General features: G+C 34.4%; 1 protein-coding gene across 4 annotated transcripts in view; it reads left to right on the top strand.

Annotated features, from left to right (window-relative positions):
* The window catches only part of LOC116345773 (diuretic hormone receptor-like), a 90,375-nt gene that overhangs the window by 43,117 nt on the left and 20,613 nt on the right, over window positions 1-26,645 (top strand). For 3 of the 4 annotated variants that reach the window (XM_031775447.1, XM_031775446.1, XM_031775449.1), the window contains exons 3-9: window positions 21,969-22,096; window positions 22,429-22,555; window positions 22,756-22,880; window positions 22,953-23,023; window positions 23,713-23,812; window positions 24,198-24,285; window positions 24,775-24,855. In XM_031775447.1, coding sequence (XP_031631307.1) covers window positions 21,969-22,096; window positions 22,429-22,555; window positions 22,756-22,880; window positions 22,953-23,023; window positions 23,713-23,812; window positions 24,198-24,285; window positions 24,775-24,855 — 720 coding nt within the window. Of the gene's footprint in view, window positions 1-16,254; window positions 16,531-21,968; window positions 22,097-22,428; window positions 22,556-22,755; window positions 22,881-22,952; window positions 23,024-23,712; window positions 23,813-24,197; window positions 24,286-24,774; window positions 24,856-26,645 lie in introns of those variants that run through there. The other variant, XM_031775448.1, reaches the window with a different exon arrangement.

Raw genomic sequence — 26,645 nt, 5'->3', positions numbered from 1 at the left:
AGAAATATGTACAATCTAGTTGTACGTAATAATGACACGGGCATCCAGTGAGAACGCAATAAGCTTCAACTGCAGTGAGGCAAAAATCATATTTGTGTTAAGAAAACGACTGCATTTACATCCGATTAAAGGTACTTACCATTTTGATTGCAATGCATATGCGAAACGGATTTTAATGGAAATTGAATTTCGATTTTTCCCAGCACATAACATGACATCGAATTGATTGAACATTCAAATTCACTTAACTTGCATTTGCCAAATAGCGAACAAAAAACCGTTTCGAAAATTCAATTGAATTTTCATTGGACCATGAACCAATCGGATGGTCTATAGTTCTATTTACTAAAAATTGCTCGAAGTTCGTGCCATGAACAGCTGTTTCGGGCTTTTTTTAAAGTAGAAAACTGAAAAAATGATGACAATCAAGCGTTCGGATACTTTAAAAGGTTTGCAAAGTTTTGCAAAAAAGTCCATGGCGTGACAGCATTTATCATTTCCCCGCCACCAAATGCCCTTTTGAACCTTCATTTGAAAGAAGATTACGTTTAGAGTTTTTCATGACAGTTAAATGATGAAATGACACACGGGATGGTAATTAACATGGATTATGTGTTATACATACTGTCTGCAACTATAATGATTCAGACCTTTATATTCGAAACCAAAGCAATCGAAAACGCTGCAGTAGCTTAGTTGTGTACGGAACAACACATACGTCGTAGCACAATGGAAAGAGAGTTTTTATTTGACTCATTTCAGAGCGAGCAAACATCCAATGTACTTTCGGGCAAAGAAAATTGTTCCTTGAATCTAAATTTAGCTCATTTTGAATATTTATTTTTAATTTTTGTTCGCCGTTACAACGAAACTCTGACAGATTTAATTTAAAGGATATGAGTCGTCATTACAAAATCGAATAAAATTTCAATTCAAGAAGGTTAAATATAAAATATCATTATGCCTCTTAGATTGTTGAATCTTCAAAATGGCACAACAAAAGTGGAATGAAGTCATCCTTGATGACAAAAAGTAAAAGTTATTGACAAATCCGATTTCTCTATTGCTGTGTAATGCACTACACAGTAGTAGTTTAACTCCATGGCCGTTTTTCTTTCCCAGTGAAACATTGTATTCAATGTTTGCGTGGCATTTCCATTAAAAATGTATGAATCTCGAATTTAAGTGGCAAATGCAATGTACTTTACAAAAGCTGCAAGTGGCCCAAATATTGATTGGCGCACTCTCATTCATTGTTGTTACATTGTCTGTGACAATCGTTCGATGAATTTGTATACAGCATTGTATTGCAATATAAAAAGCAGAATGAAAAAGAAGAAGTAGAAGCGAAAAATCATGAACCATGCATACACAATCGATCATATTGAACAACCTGACTGGATATTTCCGGTATTATTTGCCATCTCTCACTCACTCAATCACTCAACGAAACTGGCATCTATCGCATTGGTTGTTTTTACTATTTTCGCAAGTTGAATGCGAACAGATGGAAGAGAGAACGGCATTGCGGTGTGTAAGCACTTTATCATTGAGTTTGATGAAGGTTTCACAACTTGTTGTTATTATGTTCGAGTGTTGAAATCGAAAACAAGCGCATTTGAATGAATTACACTCGAATAAACAACAATCGAATAAAATATTTAACGGAGATTTTCAAGAATCAAACTGAAACAGCATCGCATTTACTACGGCAAATAACAGATGTAATACCGCGCCATTGAGGCATTTTTCTCTTGTTTTCAGTGCTTTTATTTATTATTTTTGTGCTTTACTCCCAGGGAGTAGGGGGTTTTCTCGTTCTGACACCTTTCCGACCGTTTTAATCAACATTCCATCCCTCTTGGAAAAAGTATCATAGATCCCGTTTACCACTCCTTTAAAAAATTGGAAAATCATTTCGATGTGCTAGGATTTTTGACGAAAAAATTTGCTGAGAGTTTTTTAAAGTAAAATACCCCTTCCCTCTATTAAATAGATGAAGTCTCCCCTTATAAATTTTCCTGAAATAGAGGTTTAAGCTATAGAATCGATTTTTCCATAACTCTCCCACTTCTTCTCTCGCTTCCTATCTTCGCTCGGTTCTTGCATCAAGATACAAAATAATAAAGAATATTTTGCTAAAAAATATCCATTTATACCAAGCAATTACAATTATTTCGTGCAACACATTTTATAATAAAATATGGTGAATGAGTTGCTGTTCAGACTGCATCAGACTGTACTTATTATGATTTATTTTCATTGCTAATATGTGATCGAGTGTGTTGGAGTGTATATATATTTTATAGGTATTTGAACAATGTAACAAATGAATTTTTACTTTTCCATATTGAAATTCTCTGTCATTTTTAAGAGTTTTTTTATTCATTGTTATTTTTACAATGTAAAAAACATGCGATTGTACATGATACAATAAAATTTGCAGCGAAAAATCTTGAACACAAAAAAAGATACCTCGACCGTCAATATGTGAGTAAAAAAAACCACAAAATCAAAAATGCGAACGAAAAAAAAGAGACGATATTAAGTGGTTGATGCTCTTTCATTCTCCACAAAATTGATTCCATTTTGGCAGATACTTTGTTCAGCTATTTACGCACATTCATTGGTGTCGATGTTGTTCGTCTTTTCTTCCATCGAATAAAGAGGAACCGTCTCTATTTCTTAATGTCATGCATGTAATTTCGTTTTTAATATATTTATACGTTTTATTACTGCTTTCCATTTTATAAGATCCTCATGAGACGATGTATTGTATGAGATCGTTTACTCTGCGAGTACATATTCGGTTTGCACAAGTCAATTTATCCAGCATAAAGGATTTTGATGTGTGCGTGTGTGTGTGTGGCACACACTGTGTACTGAAAAACATTTTAGTGCTTGCTTCAACACATTTTAAGTAGGTAAAAGCAGACAAATGGGAAAAAATCGAATTCGTGCAAAACTAAATGTGTGTAGAGCGTTGTGATTGAGACGGTTGGGCGTGGAAATGAGAACATTGGACTGAGTACACACACGCGCTCGCATCGACATACATACACACACATATATCCAACTTTATTAGAATTCTATGCGAATTGCTTTTATTGTGTGTAATTCAATGCAATAACAATAATTCCGTTGCCACAATTACTTTAATGCCTTTAAATGCATGTTCTTTGGACATGTATCTTGCTATGATTGTTGTGCGTGTTACACAGTTCGTCGATGCGAGAAACAACGTTCTGAGAGAACTCTTTCCTCTCGTAATGTGCACATCAAACCCACAATATTTTCGACTGACTTTTCGAAAGATTCATCTTGTGCACAGTGGCTTATTTCTAAACGTATGAATTTCTATATGATTTTCACTCGGCTAGAATATTTCCATTGTAGTAAATCGCATTTACTGCATGACATTCACAAGTGATTGAGATGAAACCAAGAGTTTTTTGAGTTACGAGTGTGAAAAGGGTGAAAAATATCAAAATAATAAAGAAGCTTTTCGAATGCTTAAATTTTTATGCTGAATAATAAACGGTATACGATGTGTTGAACGTTAAGAAATGTACAATAGCAAAAATCACATAGCACAGCTAATTCGGACGAGTTTACATTTCGCGAATGTACGTCAACTCCAAAAAATGAAAAACAAAACCAAATACCCAACTCATTCTCACTCTCTTATTATAATAATCGGATGGTTCATTTTTCACCGTAAACAGAATCAAGCATTTTAATGGATCCACATGAATTATGGCAAATACTTATCAAAATTGCTTATGTGCGTGTGGGTGTGTGTATGTTAACATTCACATCGAATCAAAAAGTATAAAAATTATTCACATTCAGCAACATTTCAAACGAATCATATTAACTGGAAGAGGTAGATGGTGGTTAGGACAGAGCCGTCCAAATTGAAAATGAATGGGACGAAGGGACTATTGAATAAAATATAGATTTTGAAGTATTTTTATTTTTAATTTGAAGTGCGTGGAAGATATAAATCAAGTCACATTAAATCGTGGGATCATGGGATGGAACTGAATAGATGAGTGAATGGGAGTGAATGGAAGAAAAAATAGAAAGGGAGCTCTTTAAGCTAAGGGAGAGAGCGAGAGAGGGGAGTATAGAGTGAGTGTGGGCGATATAGAGGTAGAAAGAGAGAAATAGAAAATATGCATGATAGAGAATGGAAAAGAGTATATTAGGCGTCAAAAAGAGTAAGAGCATAATACTGTACAATGTACATTAAGCATGAGTGTAGGTCATCATTTAAATTAAAAAATGTCTTGTGCATTAGTTTTGTTGTTTCTACCATTTCGCGCGACTACAATTTCGTTGTAATTTATCTAAATTTATTCTTTTCGATTAAATCAGAAAATTGATTTGCTGTACCGCATGTGTGCCGAATGTGCTCGTGAACAATTCAGCCGCACCATTGATTCAAATATGTTCTAGACTTTCTATTGCATGAGTGTGTATTTTTCGCTAATGTTATTTATGTAGACAGCGATCAAGAAAACGGCCTGTATGCGTATTTCTATTTTTCAAGCGAGAGAAATGAACGCGAGCAAAAAATGTGTACGGTGATAACATCACAAGCTGTGTGTGTGTGCCATTTTACAAAATTTAGAATAGTAAATATTTTTTTTGCATACGCTCTACATTCGGGCTAATGTTTAGACGTGCTATGTGTCTTTCATATTGAATTCGCTATCTATCCATTCGTGCGTTTCATTTACTCTTTAAATATATAACATGATGGAATTGAAACCGGTGTGTGTCTGTATATTAAAAGAATTACTCGTAGTGTATGCACACGATTTAGTCAGTTGTTACCATAAAATATTCGAATGTGTTTATTAATATTTATAAAAACAAATTATGTTTGGTTGATGCTGTCGCTGCAAAAAATATAAACAAACAATTGCCATCCCAAAAGACAACGGTTCTTCCTCTTTTGGCTCTTTCTCTCTCACTTTCATTCTTACTCTGCCACTCTCTCTCTCGCTTGGTCTTTTCCCCCTTCTTTCTGTTCCCATTTCGTTCGATCGCTGTTCGTATGGGAAAATCTCTCTCGTTTTCTCGTGCTCATTCTCTTGTTGTGCAATATTCAACTTAATATTGTCGACGCACAAAAGAAGCTTTAAATACATTTAGCCATGCACACAGAAAATGTGGTATATGAATGAGGAAATGAACGATAAGATAAAAAAAAACGAACTGAATCTGAAATAAGCGAATATAATGAAGATATGCATGTAGATACATGTTGCACGATGCAAAAATAAGCCATGGAATTGCGCGTATTGGATTTATATGTAAAAGTAGCCGAATGCATACAAAATACACACACAAAAAAAAACTCATAAAATATGCGTTGAACGGTGTACATATGCGCTGGGATGTATGCTCAAATCCTTTCAAAGTGATATGATATTCACCGCGTTCAGAATAAACCGGCCAACATTCTACAACAACGAAAATGCCAAGGGTGCAATTCAACAAGCGACACACATACACCCATATACTAAATTTAATAAATTTTCTTTGCATTTTGTGAAATTCCGGAAGAATACACACCACGTAAAGCTCACCTCTACAATTTTAAGGTACAAAACAGGCGTTCCCCTTGTTATGGCGAAAAAAAACGTCCGGAAATTCAATTGAATAATTCAGCATATTAAATTGCAAAATGTATTTAGAAAGCAAGGCAGAAAAAAATCAACTCTTTTTATATGCGTGAGTTTTCGTACAAAAGAACGAAGTGAAAACAAAGTGCACTTGACAACGATGATGAAAAATGTGTGTCGCGCAATATTTGATTGACACATTCATGTCGAACGAGTGAATTATGAATATTTCGTAGTAACCGCCGTCAAAAGAGAATCTCTGCAAAATGTGAGCACATTTAATATCGACCGCTGGATAAAAGAACCAGTTCAATCGCACAAATTAAACAAAGGAATTCCATTTGTGGTGTAAGTGTTCGCAATCGAAAAACTTCACAATGATGTCGAAAATGTAATTTTAGTCTCAATGAGAAGAAAAAGAATGAACATTCTTGCGCACACACACAAACGTAGCGAGCAAATTAGCGAGCGGTGTGCGAATTTAACGACCGCAATTGATGTCGACCAAATCTACTTTGATGCTAATTTATTTGCCTTAATGGCATTGAATAATTGCCGAACCGGTGAAATGTGTACGCGTTTGAAAATTTCCGTAATAAAACAATAATCATCGCTCGATCTCGTCGCATGTAAGAGAAAATAAGCCACGAAACAGAAGCGCACGCACACACATACCGAAGAAGAGAGGCGTGGGGAGCGCACTGGAGTTGGAGGTAGTTGTAACTGTTGGAAGAAAATCATCTGCATATCGCGTTGCGGTTGCCGAGTGTTGAACAACCAAAATCTCTTGTTCTTTTCACATTATTCCTATACGTTCTATATATGGTTGACACGTAAATGGTAGACGAATGTGTATGAGATTTAAGCTTATAAAATGTATGCCATTTTCATTTGTTTTCGCGCGAACAACACATCAAAATAATGCTAATGATGTGATAGAATGAAATTGAGTGAAAAGTGAAAAGGCTGACTAAGAGCATGCCATTCTTGGTGAAATGCTTCTGCTTTGGATTTTGAATTAAGTAATCGATATAGATAGAGAAATGGGAAGAGAGAGTTAAATATATGGGGAGAAAGAGTGAGATAGAGTATGAGAATGGCACGTCATTTGTGTCGCCAATGCCTATTGGCATTGGGTCTGCATTGAATTTATTATGAATGAAAATACATTGATATATAATGCTAAAAAAATGCCGTCAATGTTTCAAAATTTGGCCCAAAGGTGGAAAAAGATCGAAAACAGTAATTAAATGATACTTTCATTTCGATGTATATGGATATTTTTATTGATTATGTATACAGTGTAAGCTCCAACAAATTCATTGCCATTTTATCGTGTCAACTCATTATTACCAAATTCAAAGAGTTCAATGTCAAATATTTAAGTCAAAAAACGATAAATATCAGAAGAAGTGCGCATATTTTGTTGAATATCGAATAAATAAAAACACACATGTAATGGCCGCCGTAACTGCTAAGCTGAGTCATGAAACAAAGGACACATGTTTATTTGTTATTGAATCGGTTGGTGCTATTGCTAAAAATTCATTTGGTCCAATTAAATTCAATTTGAATTCACAAACAATGTGCAGTTGTGCACTGATTGTGTCTGTCGGTGGCGAACTATGGCACTGTCGCTGCCCCCACCTCTTCATTTTTTCAGCTAGAGTCGAACTTGCTATGTATTCAGCCTTTATTTATGTTTTATCATTTCGACATCATTTTGTCTTTAGCTCGAACAAATGTACGAGAATTTAATTATTAAACGAAAAAAAAAAATGATAACGAATCGCCTGAATGAAACTCGTTAATTGAAATGATGATTTTATGATTGCTTGAACCCACCCGTTTCGCCCTAAAAATCACAGTTGTTCCGTACGTGTAAAATTTGACGCATATTTCCATACATTTTTTTCTCGTTCTGTCTGATTTTTCTTCTTTGCGTATGTCATCAGAAAATAAAAATGGGAAACGAGTTAAATACGATTCATAAATTTTCGAAGAATAACCATTCAGTTCCATGTCATTTGATTTCGATGTGAAGCGTTGCTTAATTATCCATAAAATGTCTTAAATTTTTCACTGGCAAATGCGCGCGACACAGATCAAATTTCATTTTGATAGCTTGGACCCATTCTGTTGGGAATTATCATCAACAAAATGCTGGGGATTTACGCAAACGTTTTAATTTTAGTATCAAATGAGGGTGGAATGACATGAAAAATTGAAACGAAAAAAAAAACAAATCCCTAGCAGAAAAAAATAAGACAAACATACAAAGTTATTGTTGAAGAAACACACTTAAAAATGCGTCACAACCATTCAACGCATCCGATATGTGTTTATAATCACAGTAGCATTTGGGGTTGTTTAGTTACTTACTCAAATATAATATTAAACCTAGCCTAAAGGGAGCATGCACACAATATTTATGCACGCAATCGAAATCCATTTGCGTAAATACTAGGTAAGCAGCATAGGTGTTGACGCCACAGATTTTGGTTGGGGATAATGGCAAAAGTTCAAGGGGGCAAAAAAAATCCACCCCCAAATGAATGAATTGCGTTAAAATTACTTAGAAGGTTCCGTTTTCAGATTTTTTAGAGGGGGTCACCGGGACCCGCGGAAGCAGCTTATGAAGAGAGAGATAGAAATAGAGTGTAAAAACAGAAATTGTATATATTCTGTTTGTATCGTCTTGTCTCGGTACAGTTAATTTAATTACACCTTTGAGACGAATAAAATATGAAAAAAGTCATGGACTTTTCAAAATAAATGCATATATGAAAGTTTAAATAACATCAATATTATGCAATCTGCTTGTATCATTATCGTCGGCTATTTTCTCTATTCTCTGCATTCTTACTTTCAATAAATTTCCAAGATTTCTCGTCTTTCCTTTGTCTCCTTTTCTTGCGCTATCTGCAAATGAAAAAGAATGGTTTTATTTTCTGGTGGAAAAAGAAATGCGGAAAAAAGAATTATAAGAAAATGTATAAATGTGCATAAAACGAACGGAAACTTGTGGAGTATGTAAATCAAAAGGATGAAAATAAATCGAAAATTATGAGTCGATGGATATGGGTATTATATTGGGAATGCAAATGACTTTGCAATGAAAAGCATTTATGTCAGATTTTCGATTATGCATTACGTGCTGAAGTTGAACTGAATTGAATGAACGCAAAAAATGAACAAAACAAAGAATCACCGGATGAGCCAATGTAAAGTAGAACGAATGACATTTGCTCTTTTTTCCAGTATTTGGAGAAAATCCGCTGTAAAAAGGGTCGTGAACTTTTGCCGTGTGTCAAAACACACGCACACTTTGCTATTCAAAAAGTACACTTATACTTAGCATGCTAATAGCCTCGTCGATTCGTTATTACCAAGATGGAGTCAATATGAAAAGGAATGCAAAAGACACGCATACACTCGGAAATGTGTGGCGACGATGTGAATAAGTAGAAAAAAGGGAATGAAACATTTGGGTCAACGAATGCAATCCCGTTGAAATGCCAAATTTATCGACCGTATTGGATTCCAATCCACAATTAAACGCTCCAAACGGTATATGATATCCATTTTTTTCATCTAAATCCCCGATTTTTTACCGATATTTTCTCAAATTGTTGATAATTAAAAGTTTTTTTACTAGAAATTAGTTTATGTGTGCGAAGGTTCGGATATCAAATGGAAACAATGCTTTTCATTAGCGACATGAGATATTTCAATCGCCTGAAAATTGAAAAGAATGATTGTCTATGATTAAGAAAGGTGACATTTCTCTCGTCTTAGAGCTGATAAAAATCTTTTCCGGCAACATTTCGTATTCAAAACTCGTATCATTAACATCAAGTTGATGACAGTGAAGCATCTCATAAAACATCTGATATATCGATGGCTCATCGACGATAGGAAAGCGATATATGGAATTACATGACAAAACTAAAGTTAGACTAATAGACTACAAGATCTGAGCAGTTTCGATTGAAAATAAAAATGAAGTTAACCCAAAGTTTATGACATGTTTTGTTATTCTTGTTCAAACATATAGAAATGATTGTGTTGTTGTTTGGAATCTGTCGCCTGTTTTCTATTTGGCGTTGTCATGCATGAAAGCCATCTAGTCGATAATATCGAACACACAATTCTTGGAAGAGAAAGCGAACGCAAGAGCGATTGCGAATGAGAGAGGTATCAGTAAATTAACGAGTCTAGTGGAGTTCACAGTTTGAAATCTACATCTTATTTGCGCTAAATTTGTGTGGCTCTATTGATATTTATGAGTTGTTTCCTATGTAAACATACGACTTTTCTCATTTTCTTTTTTTCAAATGTTTTTATTGCATTTGGGCTAAATTTATAGATATAAGGGGAAAACGTACATTTACTGAAATTAATTCAAGCTAACCGGTCAGTCGCTGATATTGATAGTTGCTGTTTACCAATAGCAATCGTTTTTGAAGTAGAAGATTTAAGATCGAGAGTGTTTAATTGAAAAAAAAAACCAAGGGGCAATGAAAAAATGTCATTCTAATTGGTCAGGTACTTTCAAAAACTCTAAATCAAAAGATTTTCTACAAAAAATCACGTGGGGTAAATCTTACACCTCAGACTTTTGATCAAAATTTTTAAGAAAATTTTCTGAATCTGATACTGTGCCTTACAGCTGATGAATACGATAATGTATCACATCTATGTTAAATGTATAATGAAGGGATATGCCAGTGAACAGCAACTATCATGTAATAAGCTCGACTTAAGGTCTGTACATTTGCATGTTTTCTTAGAATTGTGCAAGTTTCTCGAAGGCTTCAAATTGGAGCACGTCGTTTGGAGCAAAAAAAAAGAGTATGAGAAAAGTACATCCGTTCAAAATTGATATCACAATGCTAAAGAGAGCTTTAAAATGAGTATAAATGGCTGACGAAATAAAATCTCATCAATCCTATAAAAATAAAAGTCGTCCACTCTATGCCGATCATCGTAATAAAAAGTCTCAATGGTGCCAAATGAAAAGCGAGCTTTTATGAAGTGAAATTGTTTTTTCGGTTTCACATTGTCTCAAGTACTTTTGGTCAGTGACCGGTTCGCGCATATTTCTATGCCTGATAGCTATGCTAAGCATAGCGGAGACGCAAGCCGCAACGCACCCGTCGCCATTCGATTCGAGCTATATTGTATGCGCACGGTCGTCTGCATAAACGAACATGTGCATTGTTCATATAGAGTGAACGGCGATGCGTCGGTTGCGTTTGCGGCTATGCTTGGCATATCTATGCTACCTAGCGTATTTAGGCAAACATAGAAATATGCGCGAACCGGTCACTGCTTTTGGTTCGATATTTTGGGTAAACAGAAACATGCTTCCTTCCGGAAAAAAGGCAAACAAACGATTATTTCAATCTCACACAGAGTGCAAAGAGTTTGTCGAAAGTTTTTGGCTTGGTCATGTGCTTGGCGTGCGCTCTCTGACTTTCAAAACACAACAAAAAAACGTAAATTCAAAGTGATTTATAGCATCATGTAAAAAATTCTAATTTAACGCTTCTATATCTGTTTGAATGAATGAAGGAATTATCATCGGAATTTAGATGCAATTGAAATAGGACGCTTTCGTTTTCTTTTTGCTTAATTTGGTGCTCACACCATGCTTTCACTCGGTGTGTCTCTTTAATCACGGCCATCAGCCATGCGTTGGGCTTGTTATTATGACTTTTTGTTATGACTTCAACATTTTTGCCTTCCATCGAAAGAACAGTGTAATTGAAATGCAAATACAGTCGAAAAGACACATAAAAGCATTTCATGTGATTGTAGTCGTCGACCACGGCGACAATGACCATGAGTTCTAGTAAATTAAAATTGATTGAAAGTGGATGCGAACGAATATGAGAACAGAAACCACTGATGAGCACTTGTTCGTCATGAGAGAGAAAAACACGAGACGGTCATTTGGCCGGTTTGATTTTCAATGTTATTTGTACACATGAACTTATTCCACATCTCTGTGGAAAAGTACATATACCATAATGTAGTATTGACGTAGACTTAGCGCAAAAAATTGGCTCGTAAAATACCAATTAGAGGATGATTAGTGAGCAAAAAAAATATGCTTCGTCATTTGAGTGGTAGAAGAGCTTTTTCGCGTGAAATTTTCATAAAATTAACGACAGTTTTTTTTTCTATTACGCTCCCATTCGATGTGGCTCATTTGTTTGTCTGTTGTTCCCATAGCACATTATCAAAGCGTATAATTTACAATGAACGAAGGAGAAAGGAACATTGAGACTTTTATGTGTGCATTATGTATTAAACAAAACCGAAATGGAACAATGCCGCGAGGAATGACGCGATGTTGCAGTGTTGCATTGTCGTCGAGATGCATTCGTGCCTTGAATCCACAATCGCATATTTTTTTAGATTTGTATCTCTTTGGCTTTTTTGCTTTCGCTACCACCCCTTCTCATTCACCCGTTCTTTTTTTTTCTTTTTCCAACCTCCGTCATCTTTTCTCACGATCTCCGTTGTGAAAACATATTTCGACGTGCATTGTTTTAAATCTCTGATGCACAAGAGAAAAAAAGAATAAAATTCTATTTGTGAGTGGTGCAAATCCCTAATATCAAAAAACATTTACCAAGCGAATGCATATATGAAAATCTCTAACAGCTTTTCTCATTTGTACGTGCAAATGCACACACAGACACACAAACACATTCGCTAATGGCAAAAGGGTATGTAACCTGGCGCGACCGTAACCAATTCAAATATACGTAAACGGCAATCGTTTTTGAAATCAATGACACATGCAATGAGACAGCGACGTTTGAGTATGACAGTGACAAAATACAATCCAGCGCACCGTGGAATAATATCAACCAACGATTAATATTCAAAGCACATGTTTTACGCAAGTTGACTTGGTTAGTGTTATTACTCCGCTACTCCGCTGTTGTAAGTTGTTTCTTCATCAAGCTAAAATGAGATATTCATTCCACATTTTATGGCCACAAAAGAAACATCATTTATTGCCATACACTCGCATTCATCATTTACCTTCAGCAGCAGTTTATTTTCTTCTCTTTCTACACCATTGTAAAGCGTTATTCGGTGTGTTCGATCAAGATTTTATAGTATTCATATTACGATCAAGCCGTCCATTAAATGCGATCGAAACCATTCTAAAATCACGAATTTGAAGATGAAGAAGAAAATGTGCCATTGAAAAAAGAAGAAGGCAAAGGTCCGTACTATAAATTCAATCATGGCCAACAATACAATTCTTAACATTTCTCAACGGTTTTTTTTTTTCATTTCTTAATTTAATTTTATAGCTTTTTCTGCTTTTTTTAATTTATCTTTTTTTTAGTCAATCGATCTAGCAGAAAATTAATCAATTAAATGGAGTGAAGTGCGCAAAAAAAATGAAAGAGCGAACAGAGCAAGGAAACTAAACCAAATGGAAAATATTGCGAGCCGCGTAAAGAAACGAAATTCACTAAAATAGTAATAATAATAATACGCTTGTTGAATCCGATTCGATGTGATTTATGTCGTGTCTTTGTGTTGGTGGCTTTTATCCAAGCGAATGGAATCGCATCAAAATAAACACGGTTTTTATTCGAACGGAACTGAATGTTTAACAAGTAAAACATCCACATTAAATATACGGAAAATGAGAAAGAGACATGGAGAGAAATGAGTCGCACTTCCGCTGTTGATTCTATTTTATATCAACAGAAACTGCCTAGAGCAACAACGAATGATGCGTCATTTCGATGAATTAAGACATTCGAAACTTTCAACGATGTATTCGGACTTCGAAGTTTTCAGCATGGCTTCTTTTATTGAAGCATTCTCTTGTTGTGATGACCGCATTTTTTCTTTTGTTTTTTTTTTACAAGAAAATGAAAAAATTCTGAACGGTACCAAAAATGTTCTACGATTGCTTTTTTATCACTTTTTTCTACTTTACCCTCACCAGTTGCTGTCAACATTATTATTCCAACTATTTTCAAACATTCTAGACGAGTAATAGAACGAAAGAAAAGATAGAAAGATTGAAATAAATAGAAATCTCCCCCTTCTCTTGAGTGAGAGGGGATGAGACTGAGAGGGAAAAATACTAGGGGAAATGATCTATTCGCGAATGGACAAAATTTATTGATTGTAAATATGATAAAGTCGTCATTTTAGTAAAATAATTCAAGAAATTCGCATACAATTCGCAAGCTATTCGCAAAAAGTTATCACAATCAAACTATATAATATACGCTTGCAAACGAACCAAGTGAATAGCGGCGACGCAAGAAAACGAAGTGAGTGAATAGCGGCAGCGGATAACATTTTTTCTTTCGTTCGTTGTCGCTATTCACTCATTTCGTTTTCGTGCGTCGCTGCTGTTCACTTGGCTCGTTTACAAGCGTTCACAATTTGATACATACAAAACTTACAAATTTTGCGAATTGTCTCACGTTCATAGCGTTTTGTTTGCGAATTGTTTTTTAAATCACAACTTTACTGGCCCATCGCTTACCAATCATTTCGCATAAAATTCGCAAAATATCGAATAATTCGCTATTTTCTGATCGAGATCCGATCCCCTAGGAAAAATACATCTCCTGGTGCACAAAGCGAAGAATTTATTTCGCCGGCATTTGAAAGAATATTCAACAATTGAAAGTTGACCGAAACTATTTAATTGAATTGCCAAGTGAACGAGCAAAGGGGAGAAATAAGATGTTAACGCAAATGATGAAAATAACGAACAAATAAAAAATAAGTTAATAATTAGGTGAAGACTGAAGAAAATAAATTGGAAAAATGTAAAAGGGGAAAACAAAAACGAAAAAGGAGACCGAGATGAAAAAGCAAATAATGTTTTGACAGGAAAAGCTTGGATTAAAAAAGAATGTGCATGCAAAATTGTTGTGTTGTGTCAATAACAAACTCTTACGATTTAGTTGGAAATGTAAAAAAATGCACCAACAAGATATTACATCTGTAAGACTAACCATTTCTGCATTCTCGAATCATTCAAAAATGAAGTCAATTGAAATCATGCTTTCTATACTATACTAATTTGTATCCCAAAATCAAAAATTAATTGTGCACATTTTTTTCGATTTTATACGTACCGAAATACTGCCAAACACTTTTTTGATCTGGAATCTCAGTGACTTTTGCGCTACACTAGATGCGCTACAGTGTTGTATTTTATATTGTTTCTTGTGTGACGCGATTGCGATGGGTTTTTATAGCTTGAGGAACCGGAAGATTTTGGGTTTCAGTTGAAATTCATTTTGTGAAAATTAATACGTAACATCGAGAATATCGCGCATAATTGGTAATTTCAAAAATGTTCGGAAAATGTACAAAAAAAGACGGGTAATCTGTCCTCTAGTCAGAAGCTATAATATCAATAGTTTCATGACCAACATTTTGGTAACATCACACAAAAGAATTTAAAAAAGAATCCAAAGTTTGTGAACTTCATTAGAAATGTTCCAATAAACACTGCGAAAATAATCGAGTCGCATATTTTTGCGTAAAAATGTCTTGGTTTCAAATAGTTTTGCGTGATTGTGATACTTTTGCCGCCCACAACGTTGTGTGCGGAAGCGTAAAAACTTTCATTTATAGTTCGGGAGTCGAAAGAAGATTGAATAAAGTGCGATATAAAACACATCCAGTGTGCGTACACTCCTCTCAAACAAATCATTTAGAAATTGTTCTAGCTAAAAAGTTAATTTGAATAGTCAACAGAATGTTCTAGTTTTTTTTTGAAATTATCTGCAGCGTAAACTAGATATATAATATATTTGACGCATTTGAACCAGTTCATGTTCACTCTAAAATGTTTGCTGCTCTCTATAGATGCTGGCAGAAAAGTGTGCAATTTTGTAATACTCAATTAAAAATGTAATCACTCGCGAACACATTCGCTCGTTTTCTCGCCAACTTACACAGCCCTCATTGGCTTTCATTTGTGCACAAAACTTGCTTCATCGCTAATGATATTTTGCTGAAAACAAAATGAATTGAAAAAAAAACGAACAGAGAGAAGATAATAGATCTGCACCGAGTAAAATATGTATTAAAAGTTTCATTGTTAATAAACTGTTTTGCATTGGCTTCAAAATCTGCAGTTGTAAATGGGTTGATATTTGTGTGTGCCGAACTTAATGTAAAACCATCTCATTTCAAAAGCAGCAATTGTGCAATGCGATCATGGCAAAGTGTACGCACAATGCATAAATGAAATTCAGTTTCGGTGGATCTGATGCGCAAATAAATTCAAGTAGCACAAACTGATTGTGATGCTTCTTCTCATATCGCGATAAACCAAAGATAAGATGGCATGAAATGTAAACAGAAAAAGATGAGAAAAAAACAACAACAACAACAGAAACACCGTGAAATAAGATCAGCGAAACGATTTAAATACGAAAATAAAATCAGAGCTATAAGATCACGTGCAAAAAAGAGTTTGTTATTAACAGTAAATTTTAAATGAACGAAACTGAAAAATAGGATCTTATCTCCGAAGCAAAACTATTATCACGCTACACATTTTGTTATTGTTATTGTATACGAATAACATACAAATACTTTGCAAGAATGTGGGCATTTGAACAAAATCGAAATATTTGCTACTGTGTGACTATTTGGAAAAAATATTTCGTATCAGTTTGATAAATAAACGGTGGCGAGAAAAAAGTGTGGCACATCGACAATAAACCAAAATCAAAACGATTGTTGTTGTTGTTGTTGTTATTGTGAAGAAAAAAAAGTTCATTGAATTTGACAGACGCAATTATTGCATTATTGAATGTTAGTCAATGGTATGGTGCTAGTACGGTGATGTGCTTTGGCAGCAAACAGACAGGTTTTAATTTAAATCATGCCTTTTTTGTTGTTGTTTATCATTACATTATCATAATCGGTATGATGTTATCGACTGTTTTGACCATTCGGCGAAACTATGGGGATTTTCTTATACAAAAATATAATCATGAGACGAGATTGGCTTCGAGACGATTATAAATCCAATTTCCAATCTATTTGTGTTAGATTTGTATGTAATACTGTTTTATGTAAAAGTGGCAGCAGGTCGATGTGAACGGAACTGACCGGAATGGAACGGAAAAAGAAATGAGCTGGTGGCGACTGCAATGGCAAGAAAAAACAGACAGATGATGTGGTCTAAGAAAATTGCACACTGAAACACGACTAGAGAGATGAGAGTTGAATCCCTTCGGCAATATCCCACTTTGCATCACTCATTTCAATCGGACGTAATTTTTTCTCTCTCATCTTTTTTTACTCTTTTAGTTGCCTCTTTTACTCCGTCTGTTTCGTGACTCATTCTGTTCGATGCAATAGTGGAAAAGTGATGAGCGCGCATAAAAAAACCACTGCTATTAAATTCAGAAAGTAGTTTATCTATTCCATTTTTTTGCTTTTATTACAAGCCAATGTCCAAAGGTCGTTGTACACATTTCGTAGAGTTTTTCTCTTTTTCCAAACCAACATGAATGTTTCAATTTAAATTACATCACGAAAACCCTGCACACATACCAAACACACCATTTTTGGGCATGTAGAAAAAAGGCGGTCGCCATGTCAAGCTGAAATTCATTGGACAGTATTCCGCGAACATACAGGGTTTGTACAAACGATGGGTCAGTACATTCTGGTTTTCGTTGTGATTTGGTTTTATTTTATCAATTTTTTTTATTGGCACTGTTGAATTTGCATTGTCCATAGATGTTTTTTTATTTCTCCTGTCAAATTCAAGAAAACTGAAAAAAAAATCCCAAAACACACATCCTTTGACAATGGAATCCGAACAATTTTTTTTGCAAAAAAAGAAATTGGATATCTGATTCAAAGAGCATATGAAGAAAATAGAAGAAATAAAGAAGATTTCCCCTCGGGTGCACGGAACTTTGGCCTAAACAGACCCTGATCACTGAAAATAAGTTGAAAAGGGAAAAAAAACATTATGCACATATTATATATGATATTAAAATGGTAATGGTTTATTCGTTAGAAACCACCGAGTGTTTGACGTATGCAAATGTCGAAAATTCAATGGGAATAACAGAAAGTGCAAGAGAGAGAAAGTGTAAGTCTTAAAGGTCTCGCACCATTTTGATTAACCGCAACATTTGACCAAAACCATACAAATACAACTCTGTTATCAAACATTTTCCATGAAAGTACACCATCAACTGGATTTTGCCAATCCTTTTTTTCCTCCGACAAATGAATGGTTGTCTGGTCTTTACGTTATATTATAAAACCTGTGTATATTCGGTTTGGGTCGGACACATGCGGGACACGCTAAATTTGATGTATGCAACAAATGAATGCTCAACAAAGATGATTGGCTGGCATGACTTTGTATGTGATCGCTATTCAGCTAAATATTATCACTGTTGCTTTTCTGGCATCAAGAAATCGTATATTTTACAGATAGCGCTGTAATCATACAAGCGAACCTCTACAACAATATTGCTTCAAAGTGCATTCAAATGCCACATTTTTTGCCACATTTACACAATATCATCGCCGTACACTCTCTATAAGCGCTCACATGATAGAAATACACGTGCTTGAATACATTCCAAATCACTTTTGTCGTAAAAATTGGCGCTCTGGCGCTCCAATGAATGGAGTTTTTTTTTTAAATAACCTCTCACATGACTAATGCCAGTTCATAGAATTTTGCAGTCGACATTTATCAGTTTGAAGATGAAAATTACAATTTATGACATTTTCAAATGCATACACTTACCTTAGTTTGACATTGAATGAATTCAAAATAAAAATAAAAACATTGGTGGGTAGACTTCTTCTACCTGGGGAATGGATTGACCAGGATAACCCCTAGAAAGTCGAAAGATTTAGAAAGTTCATAAGGGAGCAGACCCAATTTAGTGGGCAAAACACAGAACACCCCCTCCTCTGCTTACCTATGTTTGAAAATACATAGAGCGATGGATGGACAGCACTTTTATTGCGATTCACTTAATATGAACGGCGTCAACGATGTTGATTCAAGAGAAAATAATATCAAAACAAAAAAAATTAAACAAACATCCGCAAACATAAAAGTGACGATTAAATTATGATCTTTTGAATCGCTACCATTTTACACAAATGAATATTACAACTGATGATTTGTAATGCCAAACAAATTGTTTATGACACGTCATTATTCTAAGTCGTTGGAATATATCAAGTTTATTTATTTGATTCAAATCTTAACGTTACATTTACGCCTTCGTAAAATTTAACATTTGTCCCGCCAACAAACGACGCATATTTGTCTTGAGTCATGATTTACTTCGAACAGTCATTTTGATTACAGACAATATTTGAATCCGATTAATTTGGTAAATAAAAAGCGATTGTTACCAGCGATTAGATGTTCACGATTTGATTAAATCAGTGCTTTAAAATGTATGTGATGCTTAAATGTATGTGATTGGATATGATGACTGGCGGTGATTTTGACATCGAAATTCATTCAAGTCAATTATTTGTCACAGCTCCCCCTAGGGACTTTGATGCCGACGGGTGCAATTGTCTTTTTATACGGTGAATTTTGATGATTTTTTATCACATCACATTATAATCTAAAGTCAATTCAACTCGACAAATTTTTCAAGATTTGGATGATTTTTGAATTTCATTTTGAATTCTAACAAATTTAAAACGCATCTTTTGTCAACATCGACACATGAACGAATTTCTTTAGGAAAAAAAAACTTTGACACAATTATTATTAGTCCAAGGTTCCAGTTGAAGGGCATGCTTTTAGATAAAAATTCAATGCTATAATAAGTATGCGTCATCTTCCCCTTCTCCGTAAACATGCTAGCAACAGTGCTGAGCGATAGTCTGTTTTAAAATGATTTTTCCTAGAACTTTCTTGAATTTTCCATTTTTTTACTTTTATTTTTCACATTAACATTTTATCCAGATATTCTAAAACGAGAGAAAATGTTTTTATTTCGGTCATAAAAAATTGATTACATCGGAAATAATAAAAACAATGATTTTGGTTTAGTATTAATGGGCTATAATTAAAGAGAAAAATGAAACCACATCATGCCCATTCTTTGATTAAAAATGCTAAAATCTCTATCAAAAGTATCATGTTATATGTGTTTACCATTTAAATTTCTCGGAAGTGTGTTGATTATTGTTATCACGAATGTCTTCATTAGTGAGTATTATATACAACACATTTTGGAGCACAGCCCATACTGATTGCTATAAATTCAAATAACGAACATATATGGAAAATCCATTCGTCCGTTGTTGAAATGTGAAACATCAAGAACAACAGGTCGTTATGCGGTAAGTTTTACCGATTTTCAGTGTGCGGCAACCGACATACATGTGTCGGGCAATGACCACCGCAAATATTTACTCTGTCGCTCTCACACTAATTCTCATTGAAATAATGAATAAACCTGATTACAGGCGGATGATACGTGTTTGTGGTCAATAATAGCATCATGATTGTAGCAGCATCATCTAAATAAAAGTCATTATTGGTGTATGTATTTGGTTTTTTTGTCATATTCCAAGTTTCAAGTAAATTAATGGTGTGTTATTTTGTTGAATAGATGTAAAATATCAACAATGATTCATTTATCATTCCACCATCCTTACAATCAAAGCACAACGACAATAACAGCTAGGCAACGCAGCAACTTCATTATGGTTGTCACTGTTTATGTTGGGTGGCACAAATGTGTACCATTTTTGATTTAGGCGATCGAAATTTGTGCCATTTTTTAGTTTCGCTGGCAACCGCACCTGTCAACGTTGTTTGTCATCATCGCGCTTTGCTTACAATGGCCTTTACATTGTATCTGTACAATAAAATAGCTACAAATAAAAAAAAACACATTTATACAAAGTAATATAGTTGAAATTATTATATTTCGCCAGTATTGGAGCTCATCGTTATCATTTTGTATGTTTTTCTGTCTCCAAATGACAAAAATAGTTCAATTGCGATGGCTCGGCCTGACAACGAACAATGTGCGATGTGTTTTGTGATAAGACTCACAAGCGAATGACAACCATGAGTAAATAAAGTAAATATGTCTAATTTTATACGGTTTGTACTTCTTTTGTATAGCTTTTGAATTCGAATACATGATAGGTTCCAAAATATTCCGAGCTTTTCGAAAGAACAAACAGCATCGAAACTTTTGAAATAAAACAAACCCAAAATAAGAAAGATTTTCTTTTAGTTTACAAAAATCAAGGAGTCCAATGGAGAAATTATAGTTTCACGTATTGCTTTGATCCAAAAGTGAACATTTCTATTGAATTTTGAACGGAGATGGATTTGAATGAAGAAAAAAAACGCCATTTTTTTTCATACATTGTGACTCACAATTATTTGCTCGATATTTTCAAATCTCTATTGAAAAGGTTTGGAGCGCACCACAGTTACTGGAAATGTCGATGCTTGACTATATTGTCAAGTCAAGTCGCTTTGTACAAGGACATATATTTTTGACGAATAGATGAGAAAATGTTACGAAAATGTTACAAAAAGAATAAAAAAAGCGACTTCATTTTTTGTGATTTTGAGTAAATTTGTTCTTGTCTCGTGTCGTTGACACCACACAGTTACAAGAATCGATGTAAAAAGAATGTCAAAGTAGTTGCGATGAGCGCATCAAAAATAAAAAAATATACGCAAATACATTGAAATTAGATTTGATATGACAAAAATCACATTAATCCCCGCAGTCAGTCGAAACGTTTTCAAGCTCATTTTCTCAGTTTCAGTCTGTTTCCTGCTCCGTTCTTTTTATGTGTCTGAATCTCAATTTCTTTTGTCTTGCCTTTTTGCTCTCGCATATTGTATAGATGATGAGTTTTCGTGTTAATCATACTTATCTTCCGGATACAACATACTTTTGCAACAACGTATACAATGATTGTAAAATTGTATTTGCCGTGTGTATGATACCGTTGTATCTTTCGAAAAAAAAATCAATCCCTTCTCAATTTTTATCTTGATTTCATTCTCTATTTTTTGCTCAACATTTTCTATCTCTCATCTATTTTTTTACTGGTCTATTGTAATCAGCTCTGGAAATTTACTAAAACGATACCAAACGCCCGAGCTTATTATCATTTTCTTTTAAAAAAAAAAAACGAAATTGTGTTTATTTTTGTTGTATCAATTTATTTAAAGGGCAAAAAAGGTGTTTTTCAAACATTTTTTTGTTCGGTACCCTCACATAATGTTTTAGCACTTATAGTTGTTCATTTTCATTACAGACGCATTCAGTGTGGCTTCGATAGACGACCCGGATCTTGCGGGCATCCCATTGGATGACTATAAAAAAATTAACGAGAGTTTAGAATTCAAATGTACATTCGCGGGAGAAGTTGAAAAGCTCACCGAGGTAAAATCAAATAATTCGATCATCATTTCCTGCTGCTCTTTTCGCCGTCTTCTCTTATTCTTTCCTTTTCATTCGGCTCTTTATTATTTCTTTTGATCGATTTTTATCTCTTTTGTTTAGATAATTTAGTTTAAATGCTCGTGATTCCTTTCAACTGTTGTTTCTTCTACTTCTTTTGTTTTTATTCAGACACAAACACACACATACAAATAATTACCATAATTTTGCCTAAGTAGTATTTACTTTTGGCATTTAAGGGACTTTTATTATTTGTGTATCGTTGAAATGAAAAGAGGAAGGAATAATTAATATTTTGTTTTACATCCGTTTAGAGTGAACATTCGAGATTTTGTCTAACTCATTGGGATTCGATATTATGTTGGCCAAAAACCGTGCGTGGCGTCGTCGCCTATTTACCGTGTCCGGCCGAATTCCAAGGCGTACATTACGATATTACAAGTAAGCTACTGATGTACTCTTGGGAGAAATTTAATTAACCTCTTTCAGTGACATAAATTACTTACCTTTTTTTTACTCACGCTTATTTTCTTTCTCTTTTTCTCTCTCTATCTCCGCTTTACATTTACTTTCTTTTGTTTTTCCTTTTGTCGTACGACTTATGACATGAAATTCCACTCATTCAATCATCCATCGCATAGAGAATGCATCGAGACGGTGCCATTTTGACGGCCAATGGGATAATTACACTCATTATGATTTGTGCCAACATCTCCAACCAACAGTTGTGCCCGAATTCGACGCAGGCATTGAATTACCAACTTTGGTCACTATTTATACTTGTGCACACAAGAATACGGACCGAATAAATAACGAAAAGTGTTTTTTTAACTTTCAGGTCTACTACACCGGTTATACAATTAGCTTAGTGTCGCTTACTTTAGCTGTAGCTGTTTTTCTTTATTTCAAGTAATTACACTAAACATTTGCACATTACAAACAAAAAGCAATTCATTTTCGACGAATTTTAATGGTGTTCCGCAATGCGAAGAGCAAAAAATTCCAAGAAACAAGGTCATAGCCAACATTTTTTTTAAAGCTTACGACATCAAAAGCTCAATGTCTTATTTCAAGCATATTCGCAAGCACAGCATTTCTGGTTTTATACATTTTTCGCCTACTGATCTCAACCAACTCTTTTTTTCTTCTTACTTATAAAAGATTTTCTTTTGCCATCACTAAATGGATTGAAATGCTTATGTGTTGCTTCAAATCGTGTGAACCACATGGTGGTTGGAATATTTTCAAGAACTTCAAGATTATGGAAAGAACAATTTGTTCTTCGAGTTTGGTGATACATTTAAAATGTATGCGGAACTCCTTTATCTCAATGTTAAATTTTTCTCAAGACCAAGTGACATTTTTCTCTCCCTGTCGAGAAATGATGAAAGTGTAGCAAACATACACCGCTGTGTATCCCACACAAATTTTAAAAGACAAATATGTATGCCAACAAAAAATGGGCTAATGAAATGAATTATATATTTTAATGTTGAAAAAAAATTCTGGCTATGACCTTCACCATGTTGAAAAATCAGAAAAAACATTTGATACGAAAATGATGTGGTATTTGTTTCATTGCATTGTTTCAATTACAGAGATCTTCGATGTTTACGAAATACGATCCATGCGAATTTATTTATCACTCATATTCTATCAGCACTTTTATGGATACTATTGCTAACGCTTTCACTCCAGGTACGAAATTAAATTGATATGCATGGTGTATAATATACACTGTATATATTATTTCTGTGAGAACATAAGTGTTGACGCCAAAGATTTCAGGAGGGGGCGGAGAGAGGGACTTGACAAAAGTTAATTCAGTCTAATACAAAAGAATGAAACAAAAATCGCTTTTTGATTCCACCTGGATTAAAAAATAGATACCGGGCCCTGGCAAATCGAAAAAGTCCTGTCAAAATTGTTCAGTGGGTCCCGTCCTCCTTTTTTTGATGAAGTAAATCAGGACCTGTGGAATCTGAGTCAACACCTATGCCGAAGAACTTATATATCGAATAAGAAGCTCTATTTTTCAGCCTATTTATACATTCATTAAATGTTCTTTTAATTGTAATTACAGATTGAACCCAGCGCTGTTGGTTGCGTTTTACTTGTTACATTTTTTCACTACTTCAGTTTGACAAACTTCTTTTGGATGTTAGTTGAAGGTAAGTTTTAAAATCGTGGTGAAAACGATGCCGGCGCGGAAATCAAAGAGCAAACAATGTTTTCGAAATAAGTTAAATTTGCATTCATTCGTTGTTTTGTTCACTTTTATTTCTTACATTGTGTCATTTTGGTTGCTCAAATATTGCCATTGTTAAACAATGATTGTTTGACAAATTTGCATAATTGACAAATCTAAATCAAATGTGTTTTTATTTTCCCTCTTTATTAAATTAATCGTCACTTTTGATGTTTTTGCTTTTATCTCGAACGCAACAAATTCAATCGAATAAACAACTCGAAAATGCGGCAGATGTAAAAACAGAGAGCTGCTACAAAAACAAATTCATAAATCTGATTTCGTATTAGTCCGAAACACTTTGCCACAATCGTCTTAATAACACTTTTATTTATTTTTTTTTTCTCTTTCCTTTTTTGTTAAACGCTGCCGTTTTGCCATTGTTTATGATGAAAAATGAAAATTAATTTAGGTCTCTATCTGTACATGCTAGTGGTGGAAACGTTTTCCGGTGATAATCTTAAATTTCATATGTATGCACTAATTGGATGGGGTGAGTAGTCATTTCGTTTTTCTTTTTTTCTTCTTTAAAAAAACGAGAGTCGCTGTCGAGTAAACGAATAAATCCATTTAAATTGTCCAACAGATTTTCATTTGATGAAATATAAATCTGCTTGCACCGACCAAATGTCTCACACTTGGGTTGATCTCCGGCTTTTTCTCGCTTCTTTCATTTTTTGTGATGACACCATACACGAACACTTTATAGCATTGCAATTGGTAGCGATATCTAAGCTGGTTTGGGTCGCCGTTTTTTAGAGAACAGTTGTATCTTTTTCGTCGACTGAATAATCGCCATTTTAAGGTCTTATTATTCTCAATTACTGTTCGCTGAAGATGAGATGGACACAGAGAAAGGGTGAACAAAAAATCAACTTGCTACACTCTACTATTACAGCTCGCTCTAGGGTTATCTCTAAACTTCCATAAATTGTACAAAGCGAGTTCGTTAACATTATTTACATAAGCGTTTGAAAAAGTTTTTGAAAATGATAAAACTCGTACACATTTTCACTCAGTATGTTGAAATGATGAATGTGTGTAATATGGAGAGAGAAAAGGAGTGAAAAATAGAAAGAAAGGGGAAGTGGCAAAAAAATCAAAGAAATTATAAATTGTAAGTTGTATTAAAAATACGAAGCATAAATGAAACACAGAAAAAAACTCGTAAAAACCATGTATGGTCTTGCATATGCCTCATTTTTTATGCCCAAAATATGTGAGGGCGCTTCATTCCCGAGGCCATAAATATAAACACAGGCGCACAATATATATCGAATAAAATGCGAAAAACACTTTTGCGGAAAAAGTTTTAATAAGTTAAACAACCAAGCAATTAAAATGTACGTTCGATGGAATGAGAGATGCGCATCTGATATCGTTCATGTGCCCCGCTCAGTCCATTCGGAAGTAACAATATAAACATTTGTTGCAAACAGCGGCTTATTTTCGCATCATACATTTTCACATGCGGGAAAACATCATCATTATTTTATGTTTCGAGGAAATCATCAAATTTTTGTCGGTAAAAGAAAAGAAAAACATTGATTTTTCCAACACATTCCGATTGCTTTTATTGACGCAATTCGAGTTTGTGTGACATTGAACGATGACTATTTCGGTAATTCAATTTTTGACATCGATCCAAATAAAACTTACTTAATTTTTATCGAACTTAGTTAAAGTGAATTTTCACCCCTACCCGCTTTCAAACACATAAATATATACATAACTGGGTCGTCAATGTCAGTCAACTGTGTAATAATAAGCTTTTCATATTCAATTTTGAGCATTTGATTCATATTGTGTTTGTATGCGCTTGAAAGCTAGTGACGCGTGTACAATTCAACCACCCACTTGTCGAATTTGAGTGTGCCAAAATGGACGAGAGAGAGAGACCGAGTAAATTAGAGAAAGAGAATGAATGAAAAAAAGAGAATGAGAGATTGATTGAGTTAGAGAAAGAGAGTGGTGTAGACAAAGTTCGAATTTGGGGCCGATGATTGTTGAAATCAGTCGACAACCGTAAATTAATCGATGAGTTTTGATCATAAGTTTTCGGTGAATTCAAGCAGAAAATCATGCCACACATTTATATCGTGTTCAAAGTATATAGATTCAGTTGAATTCAACTCATTCCATATGCGTCAGAAGGTCCGATATGGCTTGTTTTTGTTCGTTAATGCTTCGATGTGTATTTATCCCAAAATGCATCTTGGCACCGCAGGCGACAAATCTCGAGTGTTTTTTTTTCTTCTCTTTTTGTAAATGTATTAATCGACT

This window comes from Contarinia nasturtii, unplaced genomic scaffold (assembly GCF_009176525.2).
Source record: "Contarinia nasturtii isolate CC-2019 unplaced genomic scaffold, AAFC_CNas_1.1 Cnas_scaffold_1371, whole genome shotgun sequence".
NCBI classification, from domain to species: Eukaryota; Metazoa; Arthropoda; class Insecta; order Diptera; family Cecidomyiidae; genus Contarinia; species Contarinia nasturtii.
This window is presented reverse-complemented; position numbering and strand designations above follow the sequence as displayed.